This window comes from Vigna angularis, chromosome 6 (assembly GCF_016808095.1).
Source record: "Vigna angularis cultivar LongXiaoDou No.4 chromosome 6, ASM1680809v1, whole genome shotgun sequence".
Taxonomy (NCBI): Eukaryota; Viridiplantae; Streptophyta; class Magnoliopsida; order Fabales; family Fabaceae; genus Vigna; species Vigna angularis.
The window spans coordinates 32,302,416-32,318,778 of record NC_068975.1 but is presented as its reverse complement, the minus strand read 5'-3'; the positions used below and the strand labels follow the sequence as shown (position 1 = coordinate 32,318,778).

Genomic DNA, 16,363 nt, shown 5'->3' with positions numbered 1-16,363 from the left:
TTTTGCATAAATTAGTTGACATTCATATGAAAATAAGAATACAAACATATAACTAATTTGTAATTTGTAAAATGTGAAGAAAATTTATATATTTTATTCATACCTATAACACATTGTTTCATTTATGATGAAATTTTTACTTCTTCAAAATTCGAATGCACGAATGATTAAACCAGTGACGTATGAGATTTCTTTTTCCAGGAGAAAGGGTGGATATTGACCATTAATGCAACATCTATCACCCTTGTATGACCATATCCTTTCATATATAATATCCCCCTCCCGATGGGAGAAAGAGCTCACTGTGGCCTTGTATTCGATCCATCGTCCTCTGCAGATTTCTTCACAGTTAGCCCTGTCTTACTTTGGCTTCCCTGAATGATTAAAAATCAGACCAAAATTATTTGTTGCCATAAAAATTGGGGCTTCTGGGCAGGAATTAGAGACATGGTTTTACCACAAACTGAGGTCATAACATTCCCAACAACTAAGCTACAGTTTTCTGGCTTAAAAAATTTGAAATTTGTGATATACATAACTCATCTGATATTCCTTGACGCTAAAGAAATTAACTTCAAATCATTAGAAATACGGAGGGACAGAGGGGAAATAAGGAACTAATTTAGGGAAAACCATTTAATCTCTTCAGTCACATATCAATCACTCAACTTTGCACGTCATCCTGATGGCCTAGTTGGTTTGGGGCATAAATACCTGACTACAAATAATCCCTTAAATTCAAAGTGAGTTGATTGTTCTAATATATATATATATATATATATATATATATATATATATATATATATATATATATATATATATATATATATATATATATATATATATATATATATATATATATATATATATATTAGAGAAAAACAAGGTCACTCCGGCATACAAATTTGGAATCATCATAATCGAACTAAAAAACCACTAATGTCCTCATTGAACCCATCAGTTTTAAATTCATTTTAAATCTGCTGTCATAGAATGAAGCCTTTCATGGAAAAAAGTATAACAAGATATAAATCATTTCAATGTATCTAGCATACCCACAAATCATCCAAGGTTGCATGAGAAGTAGGCCATATGGCGAAATGCCGACCTAAACTATGACTGTTAATATAGGTCACAGTCCAAGAGCCATAAGTAATTTCCTTTCACATTTAGTTCTATGACACGTGAGCAACACATTTTGACTGGCAAACATACACACACTTAAATGGGTTGAGCGGGGTTGGCAATTTCTTAGCTCGCTACATATGTTAGTAGGGTTAAGTTGAGCCCTGTATAACCACCCTCTTACAACTCCCCATAAAACGAACATTTTTCTCGTTCAAGCAGAATGAAAAAGATCGAATTCTATGACAAACACGAAATAGAAATTAAAATCATTTAAAAAAAAAACAACTATTAGTTTATCACTTACTGCTCCTTTTTGACCAGTCGATCTTCGGATTGATGGGGCCCGTGCCACAGAGGAAGCAGCTGCAGCGGCAGCCACACGTATTCTAAAATATAAAATACGTAACATTCAAATTCTGATTTACAGCGGTTTCATACCAGTCAGAAGATTAAGATTTGAAGATAATTACCTCTTATGAACATCAACATATTCATCTGTCTCATCCACAATCTCCTCCTGCATCATGGAAACACATGCAATCAATATTGAGAGAAGAAAGATGTACTAGTGTACTGACGGTGGGGGAATATCTCAAAATACTGTATGTAATTTACTTGCAAAAGTTCTTCAAATACATCTTCTAATGTGATAATACCAATCACTTCACCATCATCCATGTTATCCGAAAAGGAACCATTTGTGGTGGCATCACTACGTTGCAAACTAGTTGACTTATTAATGCTTGGAGGTCTTGAAAATTTATGAATGTCAACCACGACACTTTCCGTCTTCTCATCATCCTGCTTCAGAAGTAATGGAGTAGTCAATTGTGAATCCCCTGTAACCCCTTTATTTCTTTCATATGTCTCTGCACCAGTTATTTCAGGAATTATCTTTTCTTTCCCCCTAGCCCTAACCACAGCAGCCATGTGACTACTGCCCTTCTGAAACTCATTCAGTATATCGTAAAGAGGCATATCCGCAGGAACTCTGTAAATAAACTATAAAACATTATACACATTCCTTATATCGAAATTAAATCTTAAAGAAAATAACAATTATAAATTAATAAATCAAAAGTTAAAAGATATGAAAATCATTCACATGCTTATATCCAATCCCCTCGCTTTTAGGAGACTTGATTCTTGACTAGGGTACACTTTATAACTAAATGAATATGAATTTGATCCTTAAACACCCTAATTCTTAATTAAACTAAATTTGAGCATCAGCTAAAAGCGATAGTGTTTTGTCCCTATTGGAAGGCCAAAAGGACTCTTGCGAGAGGGTGTATCAAAGATGTCAAATTCACAATTGTGACTCCATTTAAAATTTAGCTCAGTATAGTTACTCCTTGACAACAAATGTACCGTGGGATTCTCCTGATGGAAACAGCACTGACAGGTGTCTCTGTTTCAGGCCTTACAGTGAGAAGACTTTTGACCTAATTTTAAATAGAACTTAAGTGAAGAAAAGAGAATATAGAAAGTAATTAAAAGGGATAGAGTAAATTAAAGTCAACGAGGGAGGATTTAACACCCACTAGTAGAAGCCCAATAATGTTTTTTGGATTTCCAGAATACACAGGAACTCGGCTATGCCCACGAGCAAGAATTTTCCCCATTGCCTCCCTGATTTGAGATTCACAACATTGGTTAAACGGGTGAAAATTGCAGAGTGAATGCATACATATACTTTGTAGCCAATAATAATACTCTCAGTATGCAACTGACGTCAGATCCTACTTATATTGGGGGAGACAATACCTAGAGAAATATTAGTCACATGTTCCAGTAAGTGCAGTGGAAAATAAATATATCTTCAGCAATAAAAAAGTCCTTATAAAAGTAAGCAAAATGAATTCCTCTTCACTCAAAGATCCATTTTTCAAACAAATTTGAATAAACTATTTACAATGTATTCTATTTAAGAATATCAAACCCCTTTGTGACAAAAAATAAGTTACTTGACTGCCGCAGTTGTCTGTTGAATTGACCAATCTTAGCGTGTAATAGCTTATATAATAGGTGATTTAATAAGTAAATCGACAAGTATACAAATTTCTGATCATGATCTCTCAGTTCTGTGTTTTCAGTAACTTGGGTAATGCATCCAATAGTTACTAGTATCTGGATTTAATGAGAAGGATGTCAATCAGACAAGGGAACAACCCAGTTAGGAAATAGGGACAGCATCCGAAGGCTACTTGTTAAACATTCACCTTGTTAATTTTATACTTTAGAAAATATTATATGTCCTTGTAGTTGTAAAAAACCGTTTTCTCTACTCTGAATTGTAGCCTACTATCTATAGGCACAGTCTGCTCTGCTTTATTTTCTCTCAATGTACTCATTGCTCTTTTTCATATATAATTTGGCCATGGGATCTCCAACACACAAAAATAGATACATACATACGTACAAATATAGATACATACACACACACATATATATATATATATATATATATATGTGTGTGTGTGTGTGTGTGTATATGTGTGTGTGTATATATATAGTGCCAAGAGGTGCAACTTGGACTTATCTTCTTAATATCTCAAATACCTGAATACAAACATGCACACATTAATGAAGAATTGTGACTTTAACGATTGTGCCTTTACAATCTTCAATTGACTAGTTCGTATACTAGATTTCCTTCATCTTGTCTATTTGGTCATACATAGTTGAAAATGTCTATCTAGCCCAACACAAACATTTATTTCATTGAAAACACAAACTGAATAACAATCACAATAATCTACACAGTATTATAAGAACTAAGGGAAAAAACACAAAGAACAATAAAACACAAGTTCAATCCAAAATATAGAGTGAGATGCATACTGACCAGTCCAATTTTGAATTAACATCCAAAGAAAAAGTTGATTCGATAGGGGTCATGGCCTCTTCAGCAGTCTGGTAAAAGAAAAATCAATATTTGGAGAAATGAAAGGTGAACACAAGTATGCTGCCAAAACAGGTATATAAAATATATCATGCATATGTCAAAATAGTACAGTATGATAGTTAATACTAAAGGTAAAAAATAAAGAAAAAAATAAGCACAAAAGAAAACATACAATTTAGAGAATACAAGATTCATGGAAACTGAATGGAAAAATTTGCAAGAATAAGTAATGCTTCAATAGGCCTAAAGGATATTTTAAGAAATAAGACACTCTTTTAAGCATTTCTTATACCCATGTATCTCTAATTCCATGTCCAAAACCCGTTGATCTTTCCTAGTATCAAAAACAGAAGACACAAACAGTCTGATTGGATAAGCTGTTTTTCACATCTTGATGCATGTGGAACGGGTATTCATACACGCTAGAACTAGTTAGAAATTACCAAATCTATGAAGCAACCCTCACTTGTTTCCACATTCCATCATCCTCAATTGGTGTTTAAATTATAAAATTACAAAATAGGTTATAAACTTGAATCTCATATTTTAAATTATATTGTACTGTCATTATGTCATACGAAATATTGATGATATGTTGATATTCGAAATATATCATGAGGGAAATATGCTGTTTACCTTTTCAGTCAAATCTAGTGCTCCACTGATAATTGTTGTCTCATCATGCGTAAGCTCTCCACCTTTCCCAGCCTGAAAACAAGAAAATTCAACATTTCTGAATCAAACAGCAATGATTGCAATGGTGATAATTGGATAATTTTACCAATTTTGACATGACAGATTCCTCAACTAATCATTCATAATAATACATACTAATTTCATACCTCCTTGCTGTGGATTGAGACAAGAGCTTTTAACTGAGCTCGCCTAAATAAAGCCTCATCATGCCCCAATAGCCTATCTAGAACCTGGAACAAATGTCAGTGGGAAAAGGAAAATGTATGCCGTGATCTTTCTATAAGTTGTTCCTATATATACATTTTAAAAGGACTATTACTGTCAAAAAAGACATGTCTAATGATCTGGTTTTTTACCAAAGGCATCCTATGTCGTTACTACTCATTTGCTTACATACTGAAGTTTCATGGAAAGATCATGACCATGACATGAAATGGTATTTATTTTCACTTTTTCATCCTCTACTTAGTTATATATCATAATGGTTATCCGATAGAATACAAAGAAACATAATTTCTACAGCTTAATACATAGTCAACTGCATCAATTGTTCACATACTAGAAAAGATGCTAATTTATCCAATATATCATTAATTACCTTTCCAATGGGATAAGCAACCGGATAACAGATTATCATTAAAATTCGGACAAGCCATACGAAGTTAGCACCTACAGCAAGGCCATATCTACTACAAATTGATTGCGGAATAACCTGAAACCAGAGATGCAAAAAGTAGTCTATAATATTCATTGCTTACCAATGTTGATGCTAAACCACAGAACCAAAATATGACAAAACCACGTACCTCCCCGAAAAACAGAACAAAAGTCACAGAGAGAATTATGGCAACAAACTGATTGAACATCTTATCTAGGTATATTGGAAGGGCCTGCCATTGCAAGTTTCAAAGCAACAGCTGCTTAAAGGTTAGGCATGATCGACTAGCCAGTGCAAAGAGTTTACATGCATAATCAATACATACAATTACTCCGAAAAGCCTCCAACATCCAAAAAGCAGATTCCTCTATCATTCTTACATAACACGGCAGTGTTTCAGTTTAAGCACATACAACCTTTCTCAAGAAGCTAGTTTCACAGTATACCTCATTTCAAATTGATCTCCCGTAAAACCATCACATGAAAGTAAACTAGTCTACTGAGTAATAATAACCTCTCCTCCAACAAACAAGTTAGAAATAGAAATTCATACGTAATGGAGCATAGCAATCCAACTAATTACCTACCTCCATGGCAGCAGCATTACACAGAAGCAGAGTCACAAGAAGCTGGTGTTGTTTTTGAACCACAGGAAGTATAACGGCTGCAAACGGACATAAAAAAATTATGTACAACTCCTTAGTTATCAAAGAAAAGCGCGTTCATCGAAACTATGTGATCCGATTAAATTATACGAAAAATCAACCGCCGAAAACAGAGAAATGGAATAGAAGACAAAACAAAAAAGAGGAGAGGATAAACCTGCTTGTTTTTTCTCAGAGGGAGAACCGCTGCGCTGAAGAATCTCGAGGTCAACGAGTCCGAGAGACATGAGACCTAGGGTTAGACCGGACATGATTCCGGCGAAGATGACAAGGAAGCAGGAGATTCCGGCGTAGACGAACCACCATACGGATCCGAAGGGTGTGCCCTCAGGTTCTCCGAGTTGGTCCTGAGTCACCATTAACGCACTTACCACATTCATCGTCGATCTTTGTATTATTTTTCTTCTTCTCACTTCTGTTTTTCTTCGTAGTCGATGGTCTCTGTCCTTTCTTCAACTGTCTGCAAATGCAAACTTGCAATCCAACTCCTTAACACGTGGCGGAATCAAGTATCTTTTGAGTCGATTCGGTGCATTCAATTTACACGTGGATGACGGGACTGGACTTATCAGAATTTCGGATTCGGTACGAAAATATAGTAAACCACTCCTGTATTTGAAAAAAATATGTTTAAACAAAAATATGAAAATGGATAAGTTCGTTAAAGCAATTGTGTTTTCAAGTAGATTTCTTTTTAATTTTTAAAATACAAAGAAATGGCGCTTTAAAATACGTTTTTTTTAAAACAAAAATAATTATTGAAATATAAAAAATCATAAAATATATGTACATAAAAAAATATAAAAATGGATTTCTTATTAATAGTTATAGATATAATAATTATAAAAAATATTTGTATTATTTATTTTAATATGTAATAATATTATCCTGGTAAATACTACGTAATTTATTCGCTATTTGGTAAAAAAAATTTGGGATATTGGCGAAAGTAAAAAGTTGATTAATAAAAATAAAGATAAAAATGTATTTCAAAAACAACAATTACAAAAATGTATTTCTTCATTTTTTTTTGTTATAAATATAATAATTATCTTGGAGAAAAAAATTATATTATATATATATATATATATAATAAGAACATTTTCAATATTTTATTGTGATAAATACTATTATCATGGATAATTTATTCATTCTTAGTTTGTATTATATATACAAAAAAGTTGGTTAATAAAAAATAAAGATATGAAAAAAAGAGTAAAACTTATTTGCAAAATAATTGTAAAAATAATTATTATTGATTATAGATGTCAGTTTAACAATTTTAAAAATAATAATTTTGTTTACAAAATATGATAAATTGAATATAGTAGAAGGCTTTTTACAAGTACATGGCAGATAGTTTTAGAAATAAGTGTTTATGAATAAAACAAAAATAGAAGAACACTGAAATATATTTGTACTCATTCATCCAAATTTAGGGAGATCTGACCGATTCCTACTTTAGGACGCTAAATAAAGACATCAGGTATAAACTATGCAACCTGCCAACTACAAGTCAATTTAAAATCGTAACCGATATAAATATTTGAAGTTTTCAAGTTACTGGTCTGATCCTATATAAACTATACAATATTCAATTAACCAGCTGTATATTTTTTTCTTTACGTAATTACATTCTATTTTAACGATGGTATTCATAGAAATATTACCTAAAATAATTTTTTTAACATTTTATATTCAAAATAACGTACCATAATTCAAAAAACATCGTTTCAAATTAATTTTAAATCCATTTATATTAAAATATCTCTAGATAATTATTAATTATAACATATATATATATATATAGTAACAATTTTAGCTTTACAGAAAAGTATATTATTATACATCAAAACTTAGTAAAATTTTATTTTGCCCTCAAATGTTATCCATCATTTGGAAAAATAAGAAATGAATAATACATAAGTTTTATATTAAAGCATTAAACGAAATTGGATAGATCAAAATCCAAATGCGTTATATATGGCTGACTGTTTTAGTTTAAGGACTCGTATAAGATGAATATATTTAAAGAGTAAATTAAATTTAAGTACGAGATAAATTTTGATATATTTTATTAAGTTATATTAAATATTTGAACTTTATTCAACAGTCAAATTTATAATATTTTAAAGTTGAATTTATACTATTTAATGGTTTTTTAGGTAATTTTTGTTGTATCCACATCTTAAAGAAATGTAAGAGTACAAAAGGGCACATTAACAATGTCCAATTTAGGCAAAATAAGTTATTCCATCCCATATAAATGAAAGTCTCATAACTTGAGTCCACCTGAAAGAGAACAAGAATTCTTATAATCTAGATTGCATATGGAAAAGACATGTTATTCCTGCATTTAACCATGCACTACATAATATCATGTGAATTGATGATAATGAAATACATAATTTATGAAGTCTTCATCATTGACACATGAACACTCTTCTTCTCGTTTCGTGTCTACCACCTTTTAAAACATATATCTACCTTAAACTAAAATAGATCTAAGCATATTGAACATATTATAACTGACATAACATTTTACATCAATATAAATACACTCAACTTTCACATTCATGCCGTTTTAATAGAACCACCAACCCATCTTTCCCCCTTTGTAGTTATACTCAAAAAAATTAGAAGAATTCAAATTGTGCATGCAGGGAATCTCACTGTATCTATGCAAGAATCTTGAGTACATCCTGAAAAGGACAACCTTATTTCATAATAAAGGTAAGATTAGTTTCGTCTTTGCCATTTAGATGAATAGTATACCATCTCTCCGACTCCACACAAATTCGCACAAAACCATGGAAAGAAACGTAAGAGCGGATGACAAATTTATCCTCATACTTCTGTTGCAAAAGTACACACTTGTAGAGAATCTTGTCGATGTATTTATTCATTAAAAAATTTTACTTGTTTTTAATTTCTTTTGTATAGATTACTATGTTGTATAGGAGTTGGATTACCAAAAATACTTCCTTTTTTTATACATATTATTTCAGCTGATAAAAAAATAAAAATGTTTTTCTTTAATACTATTTGAACATTAAATGATTTAATTATTAAAAGACATTTTAAATTTATTCATATAAAAGTGCTTTTACAATATTTAGTTTATCTAAAACAACTTTTCACATTAGAATTTTAAAAACAAATTTACAAACCCTTGTAATGAGTTTATTCAAACAGACGGTATGTACTCTTACTTCAAAGATTACTTTTATTTAATTTACTGGTCATTCACTTCTCATAAACATTGAATTTTATTTAACAAGAGAAGATAGTTGACTTAAGCTCATGTAAAAAAGTTTACTTATATTATTTCATGTTAAAATAATATCATGATTGATTATGTACTTTTAAAAAAAATCACATATTTTTTAAGTAAGTAAATAGTATAAATAATAAAAATAAAATAAAATAAAATACTATTATTATAAAAAAATTCCTCATATACTTTTTTTTAGCTAAACAACCTTTATTTCTACTCTTCTCATATATTTTTCTTATTGTCTGTTCTTTCTAATTGCTTCTTCTTTATCAAACAGAACATTAATTTTATTTTATGTACTGTAACCATTTTTTTTTCTTTTCTCAAAAGAAATGTAACAGACTTACTGTGTATATCCGACTCAGTTGATTATATATGTTGCCTTGAACGTCCCTGCCAACTTTATTTGACTGAAAAGTTTGTTATCTCATATAATGATTCATGTAATCATGTCACTATATGTCGGTATTATTAGCCGTTTCTGTTGTCATTTGAATTTGGAGCTTACAATGATTTGATGAGCGTAGACTTGTAGATTCTAGTGCCTCGAAAACCTTGAATTTTCCTCTCTGATCTAGTAGAATCTAAGGCTAAAAGCTTACGCGCTTATTATTTGGTAGGGAAAGGAATCAACTAATGTGGACTACAAATATCAGTCTCACCCACTTGAGACACATGCTAGGAAGAAGGCCGAGCAAAACGCCAGAAAGTGTGGGGTAGAGAAAGAACAGCACCTAAAGTATGGTTTGGATAGGCTCATTATTATATATAAACAAGAAACGAAAGAAGTACAGAAGGATATCCTTAGTGATGAAGCTGCAACATGAAGTTATACTCAAAATAGAGACGAACACATGACCCGAATTGGAAGTTCCTAGACACACTTTTTGACTTTTTAATCTGTTTCTTTTTGCATAAGCATCCACACGTGTAGTAGTAGTAGTAGTTTCTGGTTGATGTATTATGATGTTACGGCGGGGTGGTTGGAGGGTCAGATCCACATCCAAGTATGCATTTTGAACAGGCTATTTAATGATATGAACATACTAAGAACCTGCTCCATAATGGGCTCTCATCACATCCTCGTGCCAAAAATGCAACAAAAAGTGTCCTGTCATGTGGCCAAATTCTATACTCAATTATTGCACTCACGGTTTATAGGCTGCGAAAATTATTGCAATAATAGGGTTCCGGATTTATTTTAATGAAATGGCTGTGTCAAATCCACATTATATCACAAATGAGATTGTTGATTGTGTTGGGAGACATTGAAGGCCGTCTTTCATTTTCAAAACAAAAACCGTACGATTCCGTTAGTTGGGTTTTTGACCTATTTGGCTGATAGAAAATATTGGGTTTTAGTGACAAGTTGAGATTGTGAATTCAGGCACGCTTCTGCCTTCGTATCAATATCAGTCTTCAAAACTGTCATGTACATAAACTACCGCAGATGCTTTATATTATGTGTATTTCATCTTACTGAAATACAGACATTTTCATCGGTTCAAAGTTTACAAAAGAGAACAACTTAACCTACAAAACAATGAAATCTCAATCTACAAGCGAAGGATACACCCTAGTCTTGTGTAGGTTGATTAGCTCTTGTAAGAAGAACGAAAAATAAAACTTCCTGTAAGACTTTTCTTGTTCTTATTAAAACAGTATTATCCCAACTTTGTTTGCCTGCAAGATCATCAAGAGTTGGATCCAGTAGACAAAACTAGTCTCCCAAAATATCTTAAATTAGGTTTCGAACTTCTGTTGAAAGAGATATATACCTACATTAATTTCTAAAAAAAATGTTTTTAAGCAAGATATCTTGGTTGTTGAGGGGAAAAAAACAGTGCCTGAACTTTTTAGACAAGAATATCCCGTGACACGTTTCTTGTTTTTTTAATATTGGCCAAGAATCTTAGAAAGAAGTACAGAAGTTAATTAATGGTATTTTTAAGGCTGAATGTTAATGGCAGCATGCAAACGAGAACATGTTCTTTGGTGACTCTAATGTGACTGATATAGACATAGCTTATGCATTTCAAATGTATCTTGAGAAATGTCTTTAGGGCTTAAGGTTCGTAACTACTTCGAAAGTAGTTTGGTTGATTTCCATGTGCGTGACCATGCTGCTACCTACGATTCTGATTGTAACGTTGCTGGGTTTCTTTTAAGTATTTAGGTATTTCTACAGAAACATATCCAAAACTTCTACTGCAAAATAGGTGCAGAAACAACAATATAGTTTGGTGGCTTCACCGGTGTTCATACTTATCTCACTTCCTCTCCTTTTTCAATGCACTAAGGTAATCGATTCTCCAGAGAGCATAAAAATTCAACGGTTTTATTGCGGAGGAGAGAAGAAACAAAGAAAAACTGATTGGTTAGATGAGAAGTACTGTAGCAAACGGAAGTGCGCAATAGGGGTTGAAGGATTCCGGTGGTTATACATAAACACTCCGATTTCTTCTCAATCTCCAAACAACATCAATAAAATAACACTTTTATATTAAAATATAAAATCATTTAAGATGAAACAACTCAAAAAGTCAAAAATATTATTATTTTTAATTAATGTTAGAAGGGTGTGAAAACACTAAGACAGAGGTACATAAAATTTTTTCCAAATAATTCAGGAGAAATTAAATACTCTAGGGAAATTGAAATTGAAATTGAAAAGGGCTAGCAACCCTGGAAGAGATGCAAGGGTCAAATTCTAGAGGAGAGCGAGTGGTAAAGAATATTATTATTATTATTGTTATCATTTTATTTGTATAAAACATTATATTAAAGAGACTCAGCAAGCATATTAACAAGAAAATATATTATTTTAAATTTAAATTTTAAAGTTTTTCGTATAAAATAAATTGGAAGAATATCATAACTCTTTTATGTTATTTTACTTTATTGATGAACATATATAATAAGGATGTCTGTGTATTTAAGAAGTAAACAAAAATGGCGGGTTAAGACAGCAGTAAAAGAAATCCAAATGTCTGTATATTTATTTATTTATTGTCAGTAAAAATATGTAGCTTGCAGAAACAGACTTTCTAGGTTATTTCATTTATTTTTATTATCCAATACGAGACTTTGTCATGGAAATGATTTTTCTTTTGTAGACAAAAAACTATATTAGACTCTGTGTGTAGGGAAGGAAGTTGAATAATATATCACACTTTATTATTTTATTTATTATTGTTGATAAAAAAAATTACACGTAATAAATAACTCAACAATAAAACTTTCGACTGCCCTAAGTAAATTAATATTTTTTAGGGAAAGGAAGTTGCTTATGAGAATGTATAGTGTGTATACATGGTCCCCACACTTGTAGTATCATTGGAAAAGGAAATAGGACATGTTTGATTGATTAAGTGATATTTTTTATGAGTAATAGTAGACTGATTGATATTTATATATGTTAAATAATAGAATTGAAACATAAAGATATGTGTCAATATGGCCAAGTAAAGGGAGGAACTTCGTAACAAATATAATTCTATTTATACATATTATTTGTATATTGGTTGGGATAATCCAATTCTCTTTTAAATATTTTTATTCTTACTTATCTAAACAAACATTACTTATCAAAATATGTAGAAAGAGAATAGAAATTTCATTATCAATTCACAAATAGAAATATAAATATGTCAAAACTAACTATTTATGAATTATTGAGACATAACTCATCAATTATTCGTTTAAATCAATTGCTAAGTTGAATAATCAAGCACAACCTTTCTCTGTTTTTTCAATGAGGTGATCACACTTTATTTAAAACTTGATTTTAATAGTTTATGAGTAGCTTTTCCATACAGTTTTGAAAGATCGTGCAATTTATGTTCTATTATGATGTTATTACACTTGTTCCAAAATTTAGGATTTATATCTTAATATTAAGATTCATTTATGTATGCAAAATAATAATTTATTTTTATAAAAAAAAATTATTTATATATTTTTATTAGTTGATTATTATTAAAATGACATTTAGATGCATTTTAATCAAATTGAAAAATAAATTAAGAAAACTTAGTACTTTTTTAAGAAGCCCAGAACGAAGCTTTTTGAAAGTTTGATTCAACTTTTATATATATATATATATATATATATATATATATATATATATATATATATATATATATATATATATATATATATATATATATATATATATATATATATATATATATATATATATATATATATATATATATATATATATATATATATATATATATATATATATATATATATATATTTGGTCTATTTTAGATGTTTCCTCTTAAATAACAAAAATTCCCATGCACTATGACAACCAATACTACCAAATATAGATTTATATACACATGAAATCAATTCTAATATATATGAAACAATAAATACTAAAATTTAACAACGCATTCTCACTTTAAAAATATCCTAAACTCAATATGTGACATTTCAAAATTTAATATTGAGTTATGCAAAATACTAATTTACTTTTCTAAGAAAAAAAATATGTTTTTTATTAGAAGATTATTATAATTACAACGATATTTAGATGCTACTTTAATCAAGTTGAAAATGACTTAAAGCTTAATCATTTTTAACAAGTCAATAATATTTTAGAGTTATTTTTTAATAATTCATTTATATATATATATATATATATATAATTTTATTGAAAATATTAACTGTTAGTATTTGTTAATGGAAGAGTTCAATCTATAATCTGTCTCATCTTTTTTCTAAACTCATATCTTTTGGAATTGTTACAGAGTGGAGTTAAAAAACAACCTTTCAGACTATTTTTTCTAACTTTACTAGGAAGTCAACCTTATATCTCCACTTTACCTTATTATATAGAATGTATTTAAGAAAAAGGCTATATTTTCTGTGCATTAGCGTTGATTTTGCTTACCCTTTTATCTGCTCCTTTTTCTTTTACGAAAATGTTTGTTGTTGCTGGTTTTGTGTACAGCATTTTGTGTCGAATCTGTTGCAGCAGTTGAATCCAATAGTTTTATGTTCTGTTTTGTAGAAAATCGCACATTGAAAGAAACAGAGAAATATTGTGGTGGGTGAGACTTTTAGAAGTATGGTAAGTATGAAAGAGATGAGTGAGAGACACTGTCTTATGGAAGTGTTAGGAGCAATAAATTGGACAAGATCTTTGGTTGAAGAATTAGTAGGGAAAGTCTTTCGTATGCTTCAAAAGGAACAGTAATAATTGAAGAAAAAAGTCTCCTTTTGATGAGCATTTGTATGACATTGAACGTAAGTAAGAATCTTTTGTGCACTGAGAAGATTAGGAATTGAGAGTGGTGGGATCATTGTCATAACTAGCTAGGATAATGTTTGAGCTTCTAGGGACATTTCATACCTTTTCAACAAGTCATTTTCTCACTTCCATTATTTCCTTACTTTTCTTTCATTTCATTACAAGATTGCATGTTTTCAGTTTCTATTTCCATTCGATTCTGCCTTCTCATTAGCTACATCAACTTTTTAACAAAAAAACACCAAATTCAAAACATTTCTTTTTCTTTAGCATAACCATCATTCTTAAATAACTTTGGACCCGCCAAGTTGATGCTTGAGGTTGAGCTGAATGAACAAATACCGCCAGGTAGGCTTTTTTTTTATAATGGCATTAAATTCAAATAAATCCAAATATTTGCTTTGATTAACACATTAAATAATTTGTTTAATGCCGGGATAAACTAATTTATTTATAAAATGACATGTATTCTTTTACTTGTGATTTATTAAGGACATCATCTAATGGATTCTTCAAGGTTTTCTTTTTGCAAATAATTAAGTGCTTTCTTCAAATGATATTATAGAATTAATTTATGTCTCAAGCGTTTTCAATGCAATAAACGCATTTGAGACACTTGACATAGATCCCTGAAAGTTCCTTTTATAAAAAAAAAAACAAACTTTTGTATTCTTGATTTTGTTAAGTATTTACAATAATAAGTAGTTAGTATCAATTTTTCATAAGCGAACCGCAACTTGGTGGTTTGTAACTTTTAAACTAAAGTATATTATTATCATTTATGTTACTAATACTACTATTTTTTAAACAACAAATAAGCTTACTTAGTGTGACGTCCTATTATTGTAAAAATTCAACTATGTATGCTAATGCTAGATGTAATGTGATGGACATAGAGACATAATTGGTGGAATATTGTTGTCTTTGTCCATATATATAATTGTTGTTGCTTTTAATTGTTGTTGTTTTTTTCTAAACAACGAAGGATTTTGTTTAAAATAATGCGGTATTAATATTATGATTTAAAAAAATTAAGATATAAGTTATGGTATCTATAGTAATTAAAATCTATAAATCCACTAATATTTTCTAAAAAGAATATACATATTTAAGTTATATATATATATATATGAATCGTCATTCCTAAAACAAATTTAAGAATGAGATAATTTTATTAAAAAATATTTTTTTGGAGCTTTTTGAAACTTTTTTTTATTGGAGACCTAAAACAATTACCACTAGAAAAAGTTTTTTGAGGTTTCTTTTCTTAGAGACCTAAAGCAATATGTGCCAACAAAAATTTAAAATATTTTTTTATTAGAGGCATGAAACAAGAGCTTTACCTTTTTTAATTTTGAGTCGGCCTAACATAGAGGTCAAGCTAATATCTTAGTTTTCTTTCTAGTTTTTCCAGGAACTTTCTTGCTAGTTTTATTTAATTTTTTATTTATTTTAAATTAATTAAATAAAATTTATAGTATATTAATAATTTGAATAACTAAGAGTAGTTAGTTATTTTAAGGTTTAATTGCTTGCTTTGTTCCCAGTTTGGCTGCAACATGTCAAGTTAGTCCACCATTTTAAAAAAGTTTCAATTACGTCCAAACTTGGTTTAAAAGTGTCAATTTCGTTCAAACGTAGTAAAATTTGCATCAATCAAGTCCCTTCCGTTAATTCTACAGAAACGAACGTTAATTTTTTTCTCTCTCCTCTGCTCCTCTGCTCTGTTTCTCTGCGCAACAGCAGACCCTCTCTTTCTTTTGAATAT

The 16,363-nt window shown here is 30.0% G+C and overlaps 1 protein-coding gene across 6 annotated transcripts; it reads right to left on the bottom strand.

The window, feature by feature from the left end:
- LOC108343545 (DUF21 domain-containing protein At4g14240) lies at positions 1-6,606 on the bottom strand. 6 transcript variants are annotated; one of them, XM_017581895.2, is made up of 13 exons: positions 6,213-6,595; positions 5,978-6,054; positions 5,539-5,622; positions 5,331-5,444; positions 4,879-4,962; positions 4,673-4,744; positions 3,977-4,044; positions 2,673-2,760; positions 2,500-2,573; positions 1,744-2,119; positions 1,599-1,645; positions 1,433-1,514; positions 1-374 (listed from the first exon to the last, which is right to left on the bottom strand). In XM_017581895.2, exons 1-13 carry the CDS (start codon positions 6,433-6,435, stop codon positions 300-302), a joined length of 1,464 nt encoding a protein of 487 aa, XP_017437384.1. In that variant the 5' UTR covers positions 6,436-6,595; the 3' UTR covers positions 1-299. The 6 variants fall into 6 exon arrangements, 4 of the variants coding, with proteins under 4 accessions (XP_017437384.1, XP_052735424.1, XP_017437385.1 ...); XM_052879464.1 differs by lacking the exon at positions 2,500-2,573 and having other exon boundaries at positions 1,744-1,929; positions 6,213-6,597; XM_017581896.2 differs by lacking the exon at positions 2,500-2,573 and having other exon boundaries at positions 1,744-2,130; positions 6,213-6,596.
- Between the last annotated feature and the right edge of the window lie 9,757 nt (positions 6,607-16,363).